The sequence below is a fragment of the Salvelinus namaycush genome, chromosome 26 (assembly GCF_016432855.1).
Source record: "Salvelinus namaycush isolate Seneca chromosome 26, SaNama_1.0, whole genome shotgun sequence".
In the NCBI taxonomy this organism is placed as follows: domain Eukaryota; kingdom Metazoa; phylum Chordata; class Actinopteri; order Salmoniformes; family Salmonidae; genus Salvelinus; species Salvelinus namaycush.
The window spans coordinates 34,685,603-34,707,240 of NC_052332.1; the positions used below are offsets into that span (position 1 = coordinate 34,685,603).

The following is a 21,638-nucleotide window of genomic DNA, read 5'->3' on the forward strand; positions in this document are numbered from 1 at the left end:
GGAAGGATCCGGATGTAGCTATAGGCCACAGAGTAAAGTGTCTTATGTTGTCAATGATTCCTCAACCCTGTGAGCTTTTAACAGTCACAGGACCCCTGTTGTCAATATTTGATTGGCCAGTTAATGCAACAAAAAAAAGTTTAATTTGGTGGGTGCTTATTTGTACTATTTCACACATGTGCAAGTGTGAATTGGAAATGTATTTTTTCCATATCCCAACTCTCCCTGAGAAACACTTGGAGAGTGAGGTCACGGCCAGGGTCTGCCATTATAGCGGCGACCCCGGAGTAATTAGGGTTAAGTACCTTGCTCAAGGGCGTCCCTTGTTTATGTACAATCGGGTGCAGCCACTTTATAGCCGTCTATGTACACAAGCAGTGGGTCTGTAGCATGGGTTGGCCCCCTTGGATATCTCAAAGGAAGATACAGTATATGATGCCTGTGTGTACATATTCTAAAACCTTTCCATGAACTCTATGCCTGAATCTGAGGAATCCGTAATCTTAATGTTACACCAACGTCACCAATAGGCTAATTTGAGATGAACTAGGGCTGAATTGAAAACTTAACATGCTAAAACAACGCCTTTGAGTGGCATAGCTGGATTATTATGTCAATGAGTTTCTCTCTGAGCCCTTGCATGTCATTACAAGCCCTTGCTGTGAAATTCCATTATAAAGGCTTTGCTTTTGTGGGGTTTTTTTTGTTGTTGCTTTTTTGCTTTGCTTTTGTGTAACCCGATTACGTGGCATTCATTAGTTTTGAAGGAGAGTCTAGATTAGAACTCCAATATGGGGATAATAATATTATTCAACATCACCGTTATTATTCACGTCTATGTCACACTGTTTCTATAGACCTATAGGCTTTTTGGGACACAGGCAAATTCACAGAATCTCATGCAGTCACGTTCCCTCAAGGAATACAACTGACCTCGATCTGAGATCTGTTGTCTAACAACCATTAACATCCTAGTTAAGAATTGTGAGGTTCCCGTAGTGTTGTAAAACGTGTGCAGGAGTAGCAGGTGAAACTTCAGAGAGGTATAAAATTAACTACTGCGCTGAGCAGCGGATTTGGAGCCGGTGGCCACCACATCACAACCACTTGGCCCTTTGGAGTTGTCTTGTAGGACAATAACGGCACTCAATCATTTCCCAATAACTGTTCGAATAACTTTTTTTTAGAACTTTTGCAAGCCTTGTTCTTAGACTTTGCTACAGCAGTTTAAAGGCTACTAACACTAGCCTACTGTTCCTCTCAGAATCGGCGTTATGGGTTTTGCGGACCTCTTGAATGACGTTGGCGGGTTCGGGCGTTTCCAATGGATCCATGTTACCTTGTTGTCTATCCCTGGTCTACTGATGGCAAGCCAGAATCTGTTGAATAATTTCACGGCTGGTATGCCTGGACATCACTGTACCATACCCAATAGGACTTCTATTGCCAGTAGTCAAAACATGTCTCTATCAGAAGTGGATGACAGAGAGCTCCTTCGCGCCTTTATCCCGATGGATGCCAGTGGGACCAAATTGTCCAAGTGTACAAGGTATGTCGAGGCGCAGTGGCAGCTTCTTGAAAGCAACGTAAGCGTCATTGGACATCAGGCTAACTTTTCACAGCTTGAGACAGAGATATGTCTGGATGGCTGGACCTATGACAAAACAGAATTTCTGTCCACAGTTGTCTCAGAGGTAAGTGGAGCTGTCCATGCGCATTTTTTAAGTACTGGGTTATAAATTAGTAGGTGTAATAATATAAAATAATAGAAGTACATGTGCTTCTCCTGCGAAACACATCATGATGCATGATTTATGAATTAACGTGTATATTATTATTAGTATCATTCAATAGGTCTAATAATTCACTAACAGTGGCCCTTAAGACGTTGCTGGATGTCAAGGCAAAGAATGTGATATTACAATCCTGCCTATAAGAAAAGGTTTGTGATCTTGTTTTCCAGTGGGACTTGGTCTGTACCCTCCGTCCTATGAAACAGATGAGCCAGACTATTTATATGGGTGGGGTCCTGGCAGGGGCTATCATATTTGGAGGGCTGTCAGACAGGTGAGCAGCGTCCTGTCACAGACACGGAATACGTCATTGTATTCAACATTTTCATCACGGCAAAGGAATTCAACAATTCAATCATCATACTGTCCTATAGAATATCACGTTATCGTTGTAGAGGTTGTACAGAGGAACTGCATTTACCCGATGAAGGATTGTGGTCAATGTGATACAAATGGATGCAGGTGTACATTATGAATAGGTAACCTAGAGCTAAATCAGTACTGTAAATAGATGTCTGACATTACTAATTAAGATGTAGCCTACTGTATCCATTGCCAGGACATCATTGACTCTTTAACAGAAAAAATCAACTGTTGGCTTGAACCCTGATCTTCTTTGTGCTTGGACAGAATAGAGCCCAGCTGGTTGAAAGTACAGGATTAACATTCTCCACATATCAGACTTTTATCTTATTATTTTTACACACTTAAAACTTTTAGTAATTTCACAGAAGCAAAATTTTCCCTGTGTGTGTGTGTGTGTGTGTGTGTGTGTGTGTGTGTGTGTGTGTGTGTGTGTGTGTGTGTGTGTGTGTGTGTGCGTGTGCGTGTGCGTGTGTGTGTGTGTGTGTGCGCGCATTTGTGCACACCTGTGTGTCTATGTAATTTACTTCACAGTAGGGAACATTCCCTCCTCAATGATTTAGTAGGGCTTGAGTTTGGTGCTTAGTTGCCACCAACAACAACAATGCATTGTGTTCTTGTGACTTTTGAGCAAGTGTTGCTGTGGTTTCCCCTATTTGTTTCCCCCTCTAGATTTGGGCGAAAGGCCTTGTTGATCTGGTCCTATTTTCAGCTAGCCACGCTGGGCACCTGTACAGCCTTCTCACCTTCCTTCATGACCTACTGTATCTTACGCTTCATGACAGGCATGGCAGTATCTGGGGTGATCCTCAACACAGTCTCTCTCAGTGAGTCTCCCTACAACCCCACCTATAGCCCATACATCTAGAGACTTACATTTGAGTCATTTAGCAGACGCTCTTATCCAGAGCGACTTACAGGAGCAATTATGGTTAAGTGACTTGCTCAAGGGCACATCGGCAGATTTTTCACCATTCAAACCAGCGACCTTTCTGTTACTGTCCCAATGTTCTTAACCGCTAGCCTACATGCTGCTTAGATGCTCTACACTTTTTTGGTGTGATGTGTGAAAGTTGGCACACTATCAGGTCATGCAGCATAAGGAAATTGTTACTGTCTTTTAAGCATAAGGAAATTGTTACTGTCTTTTAAGTCTTTCAAGGGGGAAATGTATTACCTTTTGCCAGAGGTGGGTCCAGGAATGAAAACCCTGGGGAAATCCAGTTCAGATGAATCAGATGATTTTACATTGGAAAGTTCCCATTTCCACCCACTGCCTGTCGCAAGACAACAGAGTCATAACAGACTTCTGTCCACAGAGGTGGAATGGATTCCCACCAAGTCCCGCACTCTGGTGGGCACCCTCTCGTCCTTCTTCTTCACCTTCGGCCAGATGGTCCTGGCGGGCATCGCCCACAGCCTCAGGGACTGGCGCAAGCTGCAGGTGGCTGTCTGCGCTCCCTTCTTCCTCTTCTTCCTCTATAGCTGGTGAGCGTACCATTTTACTGCACCACTATACAGGTACTTATCCATATCATGAATGAACAATTCAGGATGTCTCATCTTTTGATTGATGGGTGAATGGCAGTCTTTGAAAGGTTTCCAGAGACAATGTCTCTTGTGTTTTCCTAACTGGTCCTAAGGTGGTACTCTGAGTCTGCCCGCTGGCTAGTGCTAAATCGCAGGTCTGACGAGGCCCTGAAACACATCCACCGTGTGGCCAGGATCAACCGCAAACCTGAGATGGTAGAGAAGATCACCCTGGAGGTGAGAGAGCTGGCTGGGGTACAACGAAGGATACAGGCATATTGAGAGGTTCCTGGAATGGTGAGGTGATCTTGGAGCTCAGAGAAGGATTATGACCTGCGTGTGTGTCTGTCTGTGTGTGTGTGTGTGTGTGTGTGTGTGTGTGTGTGTGTGTGTGTGTGTGTGTGTGTGTGTGTGTGTGTGTGTGTGTGTGTGTGTGTGTGTGTGTGTGTGTGTGTGTGTGTGTGTGTGTGTCTGTCTGTGAATGTGTGCATGCGGCTATGTGTGTGTGTGTGTGGCAATGTGTGTGTGCGTGTTTGTGCATGTACATGTGTGTGATTACAGGTTCTGGAATGTCACATGCACAAAGAGGTCCAGTCGAGTAAGACCACCCACACAGCATACGACTTGATACGCACCACAGTGATGAGAAGAATATCTCTCTGTCTTATGGTTGTTTGGTAAGGTTCATTGTTTGGTAAAGTGCATTGTTTGGTAAGGTTCATTTGTCATTCCAGTTACCTTTGTGCCTATTCTTATCTACAAAACCTTCCAGTGATCCGATTGACCTCTCAACCTACAGGTTCTCTACCAGTTTTGCCTACTACGGCCTAGCAATGGACCTGCAGAAGTTTGGGGTGAACATCTACCTGATCCAGATCATCTTTGGGCTGGTGGACTTCCCCGCCAAGCTGGTGGCTCTGGGGAGTCTTACCTTTCTTGGTCGGAGGATCACTCAGGGAACATGTCTCCTCGTGTCTGCCCTGATGATATTCGCCAACATCTTCGTCCCCACAGGTTAGATTGTCACACAACTTTGTGTTGGCTACTGTGCTCGCGTCTAATTAAATGCCATTGGTCTTGTCTCTGATAATCTAATTGAGAACAGTTATTGACAAGGATTGGCAATGACAACCCCTTTGATCCCAACACAGACATGCAGTCTATTAGGACTACTCTGGCTTGTCTGGGGAAGGCCTTCACCTCTGCATCCTTCACCTGTATTTATCTGTTTACTGGAGAGCTTTACCCCACCGTCATCAGGTACCACTTCATTAGATAACACCGTCATCAGGTACCACTTCATTAGACAACACCGTCATCAGGTACCACTTCATTAGACAACACCGTCATCAGGTACCACTTCATTAGACAATACCGCCATCAGGAACCACTTCATTAGACAACACCGTCATCAGGTACCACTTCATTAGACAACACCGTCATCAGGTACCAATTCATTAGACAACACCGTCATCAGGTACCACTTCATTAGACAACACCGTCATCAGGTACCAATTCATTAGACAACACCGTCATCAGGTACCACTTCATTAGACAACACCGTCATCAGGTACCACTTCATTAGATAACACCGTCATCAGGTACCAATTCATTAGACAACACCGTCATCAGGTACCACTTCATTAGACAACACCGTCATCAGGTACCACTTCATTAGATAACACTGTCATCAGGTACCAATTCATTAGACAACACTGTCATCAGGTACCACTTCATTAGGGGGATATTCAAAGCAGACATGAAATATCCCTTTGAGCATGATGAAGTTATTAAATGCACTTTGGATGGTGTATCAATATACCCAGTCACTACAAAGATACAGGCGTCCTTCCTAACTCTGCCAGAGAGGAAGGAAATCGCTCAGGGATTGAGGCCAATGGTGACACCATGAGGCCAATGGTGACTTTAAAACAGTTACAGAGTTTAATGGCTGTTAGGAGAAGACTGAGGATGGATCAACAACATTGTAGTTGCTCCACAATACTAACCTAATTGACATAGTGAAAAGAAGGAAGCCTGAACAGAATAACAAATATTCCAAAACATGCATTCTGTTTGCAACACTAAAGTACAGGCAAAATCCTAGAGGAAAACCTTGATCAGTTTGCTTTCCACTAGACACAAGGAGATTAATTCACCTTTCAGCGAGACAATAACCTAAAACACAAGGCCACATCTACACTGGAGTTGCTTACCAAGAAGACGGTGAATGTTCCTGAGTGGCCGAGTTACAATTTTGACTTAAATAGGCTTGAAAATCTATGGCAAGACCTGAAAATGGTTGTCTAGCAATGATCAACAACCAACTTGACAGAGCTTAAATCATTTCAAAAATATCAAAATGGGCAAGCGTTGCACAATCCAGGTGTGCAAAGCTCTTAGAGACTTACCCAGAAAGACTCACAGCTGTAATCGCTGCCAAAGGTGATTCTAACATGTATTGACTCAGGGGTGTGAAAACTTAGGTAAATTATGTATTTCTGTGTTTAATTTGCAATTTCCCAACTTCTCCGCATCCTCCTCCCCCTCTCTCCTCCTCTTCCGAATCCTCCTCCCCCTCTCTCCTCCACCTCCTCCTCCTCCCCCTGCAGACAGACAGGAATGGGATTTACCTCCACCATGGCCAGGGTGGGCTCCATGGCAGCGCCCGCTGTGCTGATCCTGGAAGAGATGCTGCCCGCTCTGCCCAGTATGATCTATGGAGGTGCTGCGGTGGTGGCTGGCATCATCGCCTTCTTCCTCCCTGAAACCCTCAACATCCCTCTTCCTGACACCATCGAGGATGTGGAGGAGAAATGGTAAGGTTGTGAGGCTGTGACTCTGCATATCATTTACCTCTGACATGTTTTGAAATATGATGAAAATGCTTTCCAGGGCTAATGAGAAGCTGGATGCAGAGAAACTGGCTAAAAAGGAGGCAGTGTCTCTTCGGGAGATGAAGAAGGGAGCAGTTGAGGGGGATGGGGAAATCACGGGACTCAATGCTCTGTGAGAAACAATCTGATCAGAATAATGTAGAAGAGGTGGTATGATTTTACTGTGTCGGCAAACGCTAGCAAACTGTATACGCTGGGTAGCAAATTAAAGACAGATGCATACAACTGTTTAGAGAACTAGATTATTTAATTGAAACCAAAATGGAAACAGATTAGAACCGAAAAGTTGATTGTGGTATGCAGGAGATACTGGTGTTTCTTTGCTAAGCCATCATTGTTCAATTTGTCTTTGTCTGATTGATGTATGGTTTCTTTGGCACAAGGTTGAAATGATCAACATTGATCCTGTTGACAACTGCTGCCAATCTCATATAATTTTACAGTTTGTCTCAATTGTAACCAAAACACTTGGAAACCTTCACTTGTATATTCACTGTATGTGATTTGTTTTTGTTACCTACATTTTTTATTCAAAATGTAGATAGATAATAAATTAGACACTTTTACATGATATTTTATGACTTCAACATGCAGTTTATGGTGATTGTTTTTATGACATTTGCAACATTTGTGGAACTATTTTTGATTGGTCATTATAGAACAAGATTTAGAACTTGAAATGTGTTGGCTGTCTAGGGGCGTTATTGTAGCTTCATCAAAAATAAACAGTAGGCCTATGTGGTTCAGCAGTTGTTGTCTTGACATTTTGTTTTGTGCAGCTCTTAAAAGGTAGAAAGAAGCCAGTAGTCCCCAAGGGACAATATTCCATATTCAATTAATGTGTTCGTGCGCACTGAACATGCCCAAGTACATGCTAAATAGGTATGGTTAATTGAGCTATTTATTGACTCATGAATAAGTTACAATGATTGAACTTTGATGTTATCTATGTGCTAATACTCGTTTAGTAAACCTGCCCAGCTGCTGACCTTGCTCAGCCACCGAACAGGTAATACAGGTGAGACCGCGCTGTACAGATTTTACCCGCATAGGCTACACACTGTCGTCGTCGACAGAAAGCAAAACAGCCACCACAAACCTCTTCAGTATCAGGAAGGTAACCTTAACAGTTCTCTTTTGAACGGAACATCGCATTTGAACAAGAACAGAAGAGTAACGATAAGGTAAGATTTTAATTAGGCCTACCAAATCATTTATGTAACATTTAATTTAGGATTTTCTCAACACCGTTGAGTTATACAGAAATATAGCCTTTCATTTTCAGTCCTAGTTATGTCACGTGCTCGAAACAAGTGCAGTAGCCTACGGTGTTTGTCACCTTTGAACAGAACAGCATGAATGTACCCGTAACTGTGATTCAGAGCTTATAAGCTTTAAACGACTGTAGTTGAGAGCAACATTTCCAACACGAACTATTAACGCATATTCACACACAGTTTTTCCCCCATCAAATAATCATAACAATATTTTAATGTATTTACAAAACTGGAACGCAAAGTTTTTGTAGGCCATGTGAAATGTTAAAATAAACAGCAACCATAGCCTGCCTACCTATACACTTTGAGTAGAAAAAGGCAATGAAATGACCTCCAGAATCTGTCTCGGTAGGCCTAAACGTCAATCCAAGACATTATTAAAAGTAATAACGTGATAATAGTTGCTGTAACATTTAGGATTCGGTTATTTCAGCCACACCCGTTGCTGACAGGTGTATACAATCGAGCACACAGCCATGCAATCGCCATAGACAAACATTGGCAGTAGAATGGCCGTACTGACGAGCTCAGTGACTTTCAATGTGGCACAATCATAGGATGACACCTTTCCAACAAGTCAGTTCATCAAATTTCTGCCTTGCTAAAGCTGCCCTGGTCAACTGTACGTGCTGTTATTGAGCAGTGGAATCATCTAGGAGCAACAACTCAGCCCATAAGTGATAGGCCACACAAGCTCACAGAGCGGGACCGGCGAGTGCTGAAGTGCGTAAAATCGTCTGTCCACAACACTCACTACCGAGTTCCAAACTGCCTCTGAAAGCAATGTCAGCACAATAACTGTTCCTCAGGAGCTTCATGAAATGGGTTTCCATGGCCGAGCAGCCGCACACAAGCCTAAGATCACCATGCGCAATGCCAAGTGTCTGCTGGAGTGGTGTAAAGCTCACCGCTATTGGACTCTGGAGCAGTGGAAAGCGTTCTCTGGAGTGATGAATCAGGCTTCACCATCTGGCAGTCTGATGGACGTATCTGGGTTTGGCGGATGCCAGGAGAGTGCTACCTGCCACAATGCATAGTGCCAACTGTAAAGTTTGGTGGAGAAGGAATAATGGTCTGGGGCTGTTTTTCATGGATCTGGCTAGGGCCCTTAGTTCCAGTGAAAGGAAATCTTAACGCTACAGCATACAATGACATTCTAGACGATTCTGTGCTTCCAACTTTGTGGCAACAGTTTGAGGAAGGCCCTTTCCTGTTTCAGCATGACAATACCCCAGTGCACAAAGCGAGGTCAATACAGAAATGGTTTGTCAAGATCGGTGTGTAACAACTTGACTGGCCTGCACAGAGCCCTTACTTCAACTCCATCGAACACCTTTGGGATAAATTGGAACGCCGAATGCAAGCCAGGCCTAATCGCCCAACATCAGTGCCCGACCTCACTAATGCTCTTGTGGCTGAATGGAAGCAAGTCCACGCAGCAATGTTCCAACATCTAGTGGAAAGCCTTCCCAGAAGAGTGGAGGCTGTTATAGCAGCAAAGGGGGGGACCAACTCCATATTAATGTCCATGATTTTGCAATGAGATGTTCGACGAGTAGGTGCCCATATACTTTTGGTCATGTAGTGTATATAAATGAATGAGGGTCATGTAGTGTATATAAACGAATGAGGGTCATGTAGTGTATATAAAAGAATGAGGGTCATGTAGTGTATATAAACGAATGAGGGTCATGTAGTGTATATAAATGAATGAGGGTCATGTAGTGTATATAAACTAATGAGGGTCATGTAGTGTATATAAACTAATGAGGGTCATGTAGTGTATATAAACTAATGAGGGTCATGTAGTGTATATAAACTAATGAGGGTCATGTAGTGTATATAAACTAATGAGGGTCATGTAGTGTATATAAACTAATGAGGGTCATGTACAGTGCATTCGGAAAGTATTCAGACCCCTTTACTTTTTTCACTTTTTAAGTTAGTCTTATTCTAAAATGGATAAAATAAAATTTCCCCCTTGTCAATCTGCACACAATACTCCATAATGACAAAGCAAAAACAGGATTACAAAAAATAACCTAAATATCATATTTACATAAGTATTCGGACCCTTTACTCAGTACTTTGTTGAAGCACCTTAAGCAGCGATTACAGCCTCGAGTCTTCTTGGGTAGGATGCTACAAGCTTGGCACACTTGTATTTGGGGAGTTTCTCCCATTCTTCTCTTCAGATCCTCTAAAACTCTGTCAGGTTGTATGGGGAGCGTCGCTGCACAGCTATTTTCTGGTCTCTCCAGAGATGTTCAATCGGGTTCAAGTCCTGGCACTAGTTGGGCCACTCAAGGACATTCAGAGACTTGACCTGAAGCCACTCCTGCGTTGTTTTGGCTGTGTGCTAAGTGTCGTTGTTCTGTTGGAAGGGAGCCGTCGCCCCAGTCTGAGGTCCTGAGCGTTCTGGAGCAGGTATTCATCAAGGATCTCTCTGTACTTTGCTCTGTTCATCTTTCCCTCGATCCTGACTAGTCTCCCAGTCCCTTCCGCTGAAAAACATCCCCACATCATGATGCTGCTTCACCGTAGAGTAGGTGCCAGGTTTCCTCCAGACGTCACGTTTGGCATTCAGGCCAAAGATTTCAATCTTAGTTTCATCAGACCAGAGAATCTTGTTTCTGATGGAATGAGAGTCTTTAGGTGTCTTTTGGCAAACTCTAAGCGGGCTGTCATGTGCCTTTTACTGAGGAGTGGCTTCCGTCTGGCCACTCTACCATAAAGGCCTAATTGGTGGAGTGCTGCATAGATGGCTGTCCTTCTGGAAGGTTCTCCCATCCCCACAGACGAACTCTGGAGCTCTGTCAGAGTGACCATCGGGTTCTTGGTCGCCTCCCTGACCAAGGCCCTTCTCCCCCGATTGCTCAGTTTGGCCGGGCGGCCAGCTCTAGGAAGAGTGTTGGTGGTTCCAAATTTCTTCCATTTTATAATGATGAAGGCCACTGTGTTCTTGGGGACCTTCAATGCTGCAGAACATTTTTAGTACCCTTTCCCAAGTCTGTGCCTCGACACACTCCTGTCTCGGAGCTCTACGGACAATTCCTTCGACCTCATGGTTTTTGCTCTGACATGCAGTGTCAACTGTGGGACCTTATAGACAGGTGTGTGTGCCTTCCCAAATCATGTCCAATCAATTGAATTTACAACAGGTGGACTCCAATCAAGTTGTAGAAACATCTCAAGGATGATCAATGGAAACATGATGTTCCTGAGCTTAATTTTGAGTCCCATAGCAAAGAGTCTGAATACTTATGTAAATAAGGTATTTCAGTTTGTTTTTTTATATACATTTGCAAAATTTTCTAAACCTGTTTTCGTTTTGTCATGGGGTATCAGTGGTGTAAAGTACTTAAGTAAAAATAAGTTCTACTTAAGTAGTTTTTTGGAGTATCACTACTTTACTATTTATATGTTTGACAACTTTTACTTTAAATTCACTGCGTTTCTCAATAATATATTGCACTTTTTACTCCATACATTTTCCCTTACACCCAAAGTACTCATTATATTTTGAATGCTTAGCAGTACAGGAAAATTGTCACGCACTTATCAAGAGAACACGTGGTCATTCATACTGCCTCTGATCTGGCGGACTCACTAAAGACAATGCATCTTTTATAAATAATGTCTGAGTGTTGGAGTGTTCCCCTGGCTATCTGTAAATAATGTCTGAGTGTTGGAGTGTGCCCCTGGCTATCTGTAAATAATGTCTGAGTGTTGGAGTGTGCCCCTGACTATCTGTAAATAATGTCTGAGTGTTGGAGTGTGCCCCTGGCTATCTGTAAATAATTTCTGAGTGTTGGAGTGTGCCCCTGGCTATCTGTAAATAATGTCTGAGTGTTGGAGTGTGCCCCTGACTATCTGTAAATAATGTCTGAGTGTTGGAGTGTGCCCCTGGCTATCTGTAAATAATGTCTGAGTGTTGGAGTGTGCCCCTGGCTATCTGTAAATAATGTCTGAGTGTTGGAGTGTGCCCCTGGCTATCTGTAAATAATGTCTGAGTGTTGGAGTGTGCCCCTGGCTATCTGTAAATAATGTCTGAGTGTTGGAGTGTGCCCCTGGCTATCTGTAAATAATGTCTGAGTGTTGGAGTGTGCCCCTGGCTATCTGTAAATAATGTCTGAGTGTTGGAGTGTGCCCCTGGCTATCTGTAAATGATGTCTGAGTGTTGGAGTGTGCCCCTGGCTATCTGTAAATAATGTCTGAGTGTTGGAGTGTGCCCCTGGCTATCTGTAAATAATGTTTGAGTGTTGCAGTGTGCCCCTGGCTATCTGTAAATAATGTCTGAGTGTTGGAGTGTGCCCCTGGCTATCTGTAAATAATGTCTGAGTGTTGGAGTGTGCCCCTGGCTATCTGTAAATAATGTCTGAGTGTTGGAGTGTGCCCCTGGCTATCTGTAAATAATGTCTGAGTGTTGGAGTGTGCCCCTGGCTATCTGTAAATAATGTCTGAGTGTTGGAGTGTGCCCCTGGCTATCTGTAAATAATGTCTGAGTGTTGGAGTGTGCCCCTGACTATCCGGACATCGGACATTTTTATAACAAGACAAATGGTGCCGTCTTCTTTGCTTAATATAAGTCATTTTTAATTATTTATACTTTTACTTGTGATACTTAAGTATATTTAAAACCATATACTTTTAGACTTTTACTCAAGTAGTATTTTACTGGCTGACTTTCACTTTTACTTGAGTAACTTTCAAATCTACATGTCTGGGGGGAAAAAAAGTTATTTCAGACATGTGTTTGTGACCTACAGTAATATCTCCTACTGTGAAATAGATGTCTGCCCCCCTCGGTCCAGACATGCCTGTGCCAGTACCTAAACCACGGACACGCTACAAGCGGGCTGGAGGGAGCCCACAGATCCAGCTCTCTTCTGATCGGTGAGTGATCCTCGTGATGTCCACTTGTTTTACCAAACACCTGACACGTTCTTGGGGATTCTAATTCTTTGTTTTTACACTTGTCTTCAAGGGATTTGATACATGATACACCTGATACAGGAATTCATAGCAAAGGTAGGCCCTTGTGCTCATCATGATAACAGTTACATATTTTATAATGATAAAGATAGGGATCAGATGAGTTTTGTTAGAACTATGACTGTACTTGTGTAATGACAGGACATATTTGATTGGCTCAGACACAGTGTGCCAGCTAAACAGCTTACCTTTCAACATCTCACCAATTAACAATATTTTATCATGCTAAACAAGATTTGTTCCGTGCCATTCATTAAAGAGTTACTCAAGGTCAATGAGGTCAAGGAAGTGAATACTATGTGATACTGAGCTTGAGTCCTAACTTCCAGTAAAGTAGTCCTACAGCTAAACATAGCTGCAGTGTACTGTCACAATAGCAACACAAGAATAACTGGTTTTTACTCCTAAACATAAACGCTTGTGATTCAGTGACAGACTTCTGAAATACTTCCTGCTTTCATTTGTCACCAAACAACACAACATCTTTTACTGTACACCATTTTATCTTGGGTTCACAGGTATTCCACCCGCAAATGATTTGCTGGCAGAAAAGGAAGACAACCATGCCATTATCCTAAATAAGCCTGCCATTACCAGCCCAACGGAGCAGAATCCAAGCCAGTGTAACTTCCTTCTCTTCAGATCTGATTCTGGAGTGACTCCATCTTGCCCAGTACTGGACAGTAATGAGCCAGATGGACTCCTTGACAGATCTGTCTGGTTGTCCTTCTCTCCACACAGTCCGGCTGCAGATACTGACCCCTATGTCAGTCCTGCTGCGGAAACTGACCCCTACGTCAGTCCTGCTGCAGATACTGACCCCTACGTCAGTCCTGCTGCAGATACTGACCCCTATGTCAGTCCTGCTGCGGAAACTGACCCCTACGTCAGTCCTGCTGCGGATACTGACCCCTACGTCAGTCCTGCTGCGGATACTGACCCCTACGTCAGTCCTGCTGCGGATACTGACCCCTACGTCAGTCCTGCTGCAGATACTGACCCCTACGTCAGTCCTGCTGCGGATACTGACCCCTACGTCAGTCCTGCTGCGGATACTGACCCCTACGTCAGTCCTGCTGCGGATACTGACCCCTACGTCAGTCCTGCTGCGGATACTGACCCCTACGTCAGTCCTGCTGCGGAAACTGACCCCTACGTCAGTCCTGCTGCGGATACTGACCCCTACGTCAGTCCTGCTGCGGATACTGACCCCTACGTCAGTCCTGCTGCGGATACTGACCCCTACGTCAGTCCTGCTGCGGAAACTGACCCCTATGTCAGTCCTGCTGCGGATACTGACCCCTACGTCAGTCCTGCTGCGGATACTGACCCCTACGTCAGTCCTGCTGCGGATACTGACCCCTACGTCAGTCCTGCTGCAGATACTGACCCCTACGTCAGTCCTGCTGCGGATACTGACCCCTATGTCAGTCCTGCTGCAGATACTGACCCCTACGTCAGTCCGGCTGCGGATACTGACCCCTACGTCAGTCCTGCTGCGGATACTGACCCCTACGTCAGTCCTGCTGCGGATACTGACCCCTACGTCAGTCCTGCTGCGGATACTGACCCCTATGTCAGTCCTGCTGCAGATACTGACCCCTACGTCAGTCCGGCTGCGGATACTGACCCCTACGTCAGTCCGGCTGCGGATACTGACCCCTACGTCACTGACGTAGCTGACTGGGGAAAATGCCCTGGATCTGGATCTGAATCGTCCAATGATGACGATGCCGTTCCTGAAGAAATAAAGATCCCGTCCCACATGAACAAGTGAGTATCAAATAAGAGGTGCAAAAGCATAGGCCACAAAACAGTATAGGCCATGGATAAAGGCAGGGAAGAAAATGTATATCAATGTATGTAACTACATGTATCAAGCTACAGGTCACACGAAACAGTATCCATGTATCAAGCTACAGGTCACACGAAACAGTATCCATGTATCAAGCTACAGGTCACACGAAACAGTATCCATGTATCAAGCTACAGGTCACACGAAATAGTATCCATGTATCAAGCTACAGGTCACACGAAACAGTATCCATGTATCAAGCTACAGGTCACACGAAATAGTATCCATGTATCAAGCTACAGGTCACACGAAATAGTATCCATGTATCAAGCTACAGGTCACACGAAACAAATTGGTGGTAGAAATGTTGAATGGATTTGTCATTCTTCTATGCCTCTTCCAGTGTGGCGTCAGGGCATGTTTGTATTGGTGTTGTCCCCAGCGGGAAACCTCCTGTGGAAAAGGAGTCTATGCAGACCAGACCTCTCAAACAGAAGATCCCACGGTACGTCACAGCACCCCGTCACAGCAGACAGACAGACAGGAAGTTAACAGATGGCCTTCATGGGGAGTTCAATTAGAGTAAAATGATACCTAATCAACTGAGATTTTAACATAGTCACTTACCAATATTGATACAATTTCAATGGGTTTTCAATATTATTACATGGTTTTAAGGGTGTGATAGAATTTAAAACCAATTGAAGTGGTCATTTTGGGTGTGGCTCCAATGGCAGAGCGTAGCACTTGCAACGCCAGGGTTGTGGGTTTGATTCCCACAGTGGGACCAGTATGTAAATGTATGCTCTCACTTACTGTAAGTCGCTCTGGATAAGAGTGTCTGCTAAATGACTGTAATGTAAATGTAAAAATGTGTTGCCGGATCAAACATGAAACAGTAGCTATTTGATTTTGAGCGTGATATACTTGTTTGTCTAATCACCTGTGAACTCTACAAGCCCCTTTGTTTACCTATTCAGATCACTGTATTACACATGCCTATACTTCCTGCTTCTTCCCCACTAAGAATGTTTTCACCTGCATAGCAGTGCTCTGTGCAAGACATGAAGTGTGTTATGCAATAGGTGTCTTGTAATTTACCCATGAGATACTGTACAAGCAGTGGGTCTGTATTAAATGTGTAGCATATTTGTTCAAGATAGCTGCCAGTTAATTAAATATTTGTCATGTTTCTTTGAGATAACTTCTTCTCTCTTTGTCCACAGTGCGGCCACCATCCGTGTCAGCAGGAGAAAACAGGCAGCAGCGAGCGGTGGTGCTACCCAGGCAGCAGAGTCCTCTCGTAGGGAGAATGTGGTGTCCCGATCCAGCTGGCTGGATGTATGGAAGGGCCGCAGGTAATGTGGGACACTGTGGGATATATGTTCTGTTGCTGTTCAACAACATCTTACTGAAATCACATTCTCTGATATGACATTTCAGATTATTTTCCAAATGTCATTGCCTAATTTCTATGTATTTGAAAATTGAGATACTTTTGGTTCCTGAAGGCACAATGTTCTGTGGGCCACCCTGGATGGACCGTTGGTATCACTTTGGAAGAAACGCACAGTGAGTGAATCACTAGCACCACCATGGTCCAATGGACCCTTTCTTTTGACTAGAACTAAGGCATAACGTTGTTGTATCATTATTGTCTCTCCCAGGCTATGCCAGTGATCTGTATCTTACACTATTCCCTCTTTTTCTGGGCTGCAGGACAAGTTCACAGACCTAGTGTTCCATGTGTCAAGCATCACCAATGTCTGCAAGCAGGACAAAGGACGCTTCTCCCTTTACTTCTGCAAGAAGCACTTTGAGTTCATGGCGCACAACAAAGGTGAGCTGCTGATGGATATTAACCCTCTTTCTGGTTCCTACTGTGTTTGTGCTTTGCCCTGTGCCTGAGCATCTCTCCACCCCTCTCCCCGGTCCCAGCGGTGCAGGAGGGCTGGGTGACGTCCCTCCTGTCCTCTCGTGGATGGGACCCTCCAGCCCCTCCGGAGCAGCATGGAGCCCTGACCATGAAGGACCCTCGCAGCAACAGAGTGTATGCTGCCATCTGTGGACACAACCTATGGATCTACAACAATAAAGAGGTGAGGAAGGGAACAGGGCTCTGCTGAGCTCCATCACTATGTGATTGTTTTGACAGTTCGGGAGGACATGTTGAGTGTATTTTGTGTCATTCAGTTCATGTTATTTGTGCCATTCAGGACTTCCAGTTGGGGGTTGGGCTGACCTATGTGTCCATGAACGTGGCTTCAGTGAAGCAGACTGGCCGTCATAACTTCAGCCTCATCACACCGTACAAAACCTTCAAGTGAGTGTCCGTCTCTTTCTCTCTCACTGTCACTATCTGATCAGCCCCAACCCCAGGCCCAGTCTACAGTGCTGCTCTCAACCAGCAGAGGACAGTGTAGTTCATCTGGTTTTTGTTCAGATCCCTTCCTAACTTGTGTTATTACACAATTGCTCTTCTATCAGATTATCCCAGTATCTGGCCCGTGTATGTGAGCGCCTTGCTTTACAACTGAGAAACACAGTCTTTGTATCTCTAGTTTCTCCACAGACTCGTCGAAGGAGCTGGCTGTGTGGCTGGGGAGTCTGAACCAGGTGATCCTCAGTGCCCTGTCATGCAGCGAGGTGGCCCACCGACTCTGGGCCAGCCCATGGAACAAAGTGTGTGCCGACTGTGGCAGTGCCAGCCCTGAGTGGGCCTCAGTTAACCTGCTGGTGGTCGTCTGTGAGGCCTGTGCAGGTGAGCTGGGACTGTGGTGATACTCAGGATGTGTACGCACTGCTCTATATGACCTATGTCCCTATTGTTTCTCTAAGGTCAGCATCGCTCTTTGGGCATCCATGTCTCCAAAGTGAGAAGCCTGAAGTTGGACAGTAAAGTGTGGACCGAACCTCTGATTCTGGTGAGATGACCTTCCCTGTAACAGTGGTGCAGAAAGTATTCAGACCCCTTGAGTTTTCCACATTTTGTTACGTTACAGCCTTATTCTTCATAAATCTACACACAATACCCCATAATGACAAAGCAAAAACGTTTTTTTAAATATTTTTTTGCAAATATCACATTTACATAAGAATTCAGACCTTTTACTCAGTACTTTGTTGAAGCACCTTTGGCAGCAATTACAGCCTCGTCTTCCAGAGATGTTCGATTGGGTTCAAGCCCGGGCTCTGGCTGGGCCACTCAAGGGCATTCAGAGACTTGTCCCAAAGCCACTCCTGTGTTGTCTTGGCTGTGTGCTTAGGGTCATTGTCCTGTTGGAAGGTGAACCTTCGCCCCAGTCTGAGGTCCTGAGCGCTCTGGAGCAGGTATTCATCAAGAATCTCTCTGTACTTTGCTCCGTTCATCTTTGCCTCGATCCTGACTAGTGTCCCAGTTCCTGCCTCTGAAAAACATCCCCACAGCATGATGCTGCCACCACCATGCTTCACTGTAGGGAGGGTGCCAGGTTTCCTCCAGACGTCACTCATTCAGGGCAAAGATTTAAATCTTGGTTTCATCAGACCAGAGAATCTTGTTTTTCATGGTCTGAGTCAATTAGGTGACTTTTGGCTAACTCCAAGCGGGCTGTCATGTGCCTTTTACTGAGGAGTGGCTTTTGTCTGATCACTCTACCATAAAGGCCTGTTTGGTGGAGTGCTGCAGACATGGTTCGCCTTCTGGAAGGTTATCCCATCCCCACAGATTAACTCTGGAGCTCTGTCAGAGTGACCATCGGGTTCTCGGGTCAGTTCCCTGATCAAGGCCCTTCTCCCCCAATTGCTCAGTTTGGGCAGGCGGCCAGCTCTAGGAAGAGTGTTTGTGGTTCCAAACTTCTTCCATTTAATAATGATGGAGGCCACTGTGTTCTTGGGGACCTTCAATGCTGCATACATGTTATGGTACCCTTCCCCAGATCTGTGCCTCGACACAATCCTGTCTCGAAGCTCTACGGACAATTTCTTCGACTTCATGCCTTGGTTTTTGCTCTGACATGCACTGTCAACTGTGGGACCTTATAAAGACAGGTGTGTGCCTTTCCAAATCATGTCCAATCAGTTGAATTTACCACAGGTGGACTTCTACAATCAAGTTGTAGAAACATCTCAAGGATGATCAATGGAAACAGGTTGCACCTGACCTCAATTTCAAGTCTCATAGCAAAAGGTCTGAATACTTATGTAAATAAGATACATCTGTTTTTAATTTGAGTTACGGTACTTTTCAACAATTTATTATTACTATTTTTTTGCTTATGGGGTATTGTGTATAGATTGATGAGGGGAAAACATATTTAATCATTTTTAGAATAAGGCTATAACATAACAAAATGTGGTAAAAGGGAAGGTGTCTGAATACTTGTATGTTTAACCAAATACAGAAGTAAAGTAATGTGAAAATAAGCACTGCTAATAACTGATGTGTTCTCTTTCCTCCATAGCTATTTGTCCATTATGGGAACAAAGCAGCCAATGATGTGTGGGCTCACAACGTACCGGGTGCAGAGCAGATCCTGCCAGACTCCTCTGTGGATCAGAGGGGGGACTTCATCAGGGCCAAGTACACCAAGGGCCGATACAGATTCACCCATCCTCTAGCCTCCAGCCAGAGACTGCTCAACCAGGTCAGCCAACGCCCCAGCCCTAACCACAGCCCCAACCCCAGTCCCAACCCCAGGTCTCAGCCCCTGCCCCAGCCTCAACCCCAACCCCAGTCTCAGCCCTAACCCCAACCCCAGTCTCAGCCCTAACCACAGCCCCAACCCCAGTCCCAACCCCAGGTCTCAGCCCCTGCCCCAGCCTCAACCCCAACCCCAGTCTCAGCCCTAACCCCAACCCCAGCCTCAACCCCAACCCCAGTCTCAGCCCTAACCACAGCCCCAACCCCAGTCCCAACCCCAGGTCTCAGCCCCTGCCCCAACCCCAGGTCTCAACCCCAACCCCAGTCTCAGCCCCAACCCCAGTCTCAGCCCTAACCCCAGTCTCAGCCCCAACCCCAGTCCCAACCCCAGGTCTCAGCCCCTGCCCCAACCCCAGGTCTCAGCCCCTGCCCCAGCCTCAACCCCAGCCTCAACCCCAGCCTCAGCCCAAACCCCAGTCCCAGCCCCAACCTCTGCCCAAACCCCAGTCCCAGCCTCAACCCCAGCCTTAGCCCCAACCCCAGTCCCAGCCTCAGCCCCAACCCCAGCTTCATCCCCTTTCTCAGACTACACTGCTGCTCTCAACCAGCAGAGGACAGTGTAGTTCATCTGGTTTTTGTTCAGATCCCTTCCAAAATTGTGTTATTACATGTATGCATCCTATTCTGATTCCTATCAATCCTCAAAGATATGAAAATACACCTAAACATCCCAGGGTCTGTACAGGACAGACTGTGCTGAATGACATGTGTTATTGGTTGTTACGACATCATCCCCCCACCCTGTGTCCTCCAGAGGCTGTGTGAGGTGGTGTGTGGCCCTAATGTCCCAGAGACCATGTCATTGCTGTGCTCGGGGGCCCGGGTCCTGTGCCACTCAGGGGACTCTCAGTGCCCCACGCCCATTTCCCTGGCAGAGCGGGCTGGACAGGCCATGCAGACGGAGCTGCTCAGACACAACGAGTACACAGGTACTAACATCAGGGTCCTCTAAGATCCACAGATACTGACATCAAAGATCCACAGCGCTGCTGGTGTTTTGTCTTTGCCTAGTCTCAACTTGTCACTTTCATGATATCAGTCAGTACATCAAAATGTCTGTCTTGTTCATCATGCTTTCAAATATCTGTTTGTTTTTCTCTTTTACAGATGCCCCTGCCTATGTTCATCAGGTGCCCAGCAGAGACTCTGCGACCTCTGACCCTCCTTCTGCTGCAGGTACCCTTATACTATGGGCATATCACAATAGCCTAAAAGCCTATTGTTTGATTTAAAAGACGACTTCTTAATGGGAGTAAAACTGTGTGTGTGCGTGCGTGTGTGTGTGTGTGTGCGCGTGTGTGCGCAGGAGAGGAGGAGCTCCATGGGAAGTTGGAGGAGGACCGCTTCTTGTTCTCCCAGGAGAATGACTCTGCAGCCTGTGATGTTCTGGACCTGAGGGAGGTCGTCTCCATTTTCCACAGCTCCAACGGGTACTGCAACCTTATGACGTTAACATTGTGGGAGACATTTCATATCCATTTTTAAGATATTATATGTTTTAATACAGTTTATAAGATATAAGGGTGATTGTTGATTTCCTCCTCCCCCACAGATCGACTCATGAGTTTGAAATGGTGACTCTGACGGACCAGTTGGTGTGCTATGCTGACACCGAAGAGGATCTACTGAATCACCTGCTTCATATTCTCAGGGTAATACAATAACAGCTGTGTTTATCAATCTGGGAGTATTAAGGACTGTAGGTAGTGTTCCATACGCTGGATGATAATAGAGGCCTTTGTGTCAACTTTCCTGAGCAGAGAGTAGGCCTACAGATAACACAGACAGATATAGTAATGTGGGTTAAAACTAATCATATGTTCTCCCCCTACCAGGTGGTGTTGCCCGGGCCCATAGATGAGGAGGAGCTGGACGGGGTGTTTGCTGTGTCCCGGGTGTCTCTGAGGGAGGGAGGAGGCCTGCAGCACACTGAGGTCTGGGCAGTGCTCCGTGGAGGTCAGGTCCTCGTCTATCCTACTGACCAGCAGCGCCACAGAGAGAGGCTAACACTCAACCCTGAGACTCAATACAGTGAGTCACACCTTCCCTCACTTCATTGTCTGCATGTTTACACAACATGATTTTTCTCTACATGCCTTGTGTAGAGGAGCAGAAGTAGCACGATAAGGTAATATGACGGTGTTCTTTTCTGCCCACAGAGATAGATTCCTCTGAGAACACCATAGAGCTGGTCACTGGAGAGAGGTCAGCACTACAGGAACACTGTGTTATAACAAGTTGCATTCCATCGTACTTGATGTCATAGCAATGGTTCCCAAACGTATTTCAGCATCTGTCATTCAAAGG

At 45.4% G+C, this 21,638-nt stretch overlaps 2 protein-coding genes across 2 annotated transcripts; both read left to right on the forward strand.

The window, feature by feature from the left end:
• The first annotated feature begins 1,093 nt into the window (after positions 1-1,093).
• oatx (organic anion transporter X) lies at positions 1,094-7,345 on the forward strand. The gene is made up of 10 exons (XM_038965666.1): positions 1,094-1,694; positions 1,964-2,067; positions 2,829-2,983; positions 3,476-3,644; positions 3,800-3,923; positions 4,248-4,363; positions 4,486-4,700; positions 4,838-4,946; positions 6,299-6,505; positions 6,582-7,345. The coding sequence occupies exons 1-10, from the start codon at positions 1,275-1,277 to the stop codon at positions 6,697-6,699; spliced, it is 1,737 nt and encodes a 578-aa protein (XP_038821594.1). The 5' UTR covers positions 1,094-1,274; the 3' UTR covers positions 6,700-7,345.
• Positions 7,346-20,031: 12,686 nt separating this feature from the next.
• Positions 20,032-21,597, forward strand: LOC120021108 (arf-GAP with Rho-GAP domain, ANK repeat and PH domain-containing protein 1-like). The gene is made up of 6 exons (XM_038964749.1): positions 20,032-20,260; positions 20,439-20,507; positions 20,638-20,761; positions 20,884-20,983; positions 21,167-21,362; positions 21,491-21,597. The coding sequence occupies exons 1-6, from the start codon at positions 20,032-20,034 to the stop codon at positions 21,595-21,597; spliced, it is 825 nt and encodes a 274-aa protein (XP_038820677.1).
• The last annotated feature ends 41 nt before the right edge of the window (positions 21,598-21,638 follow it).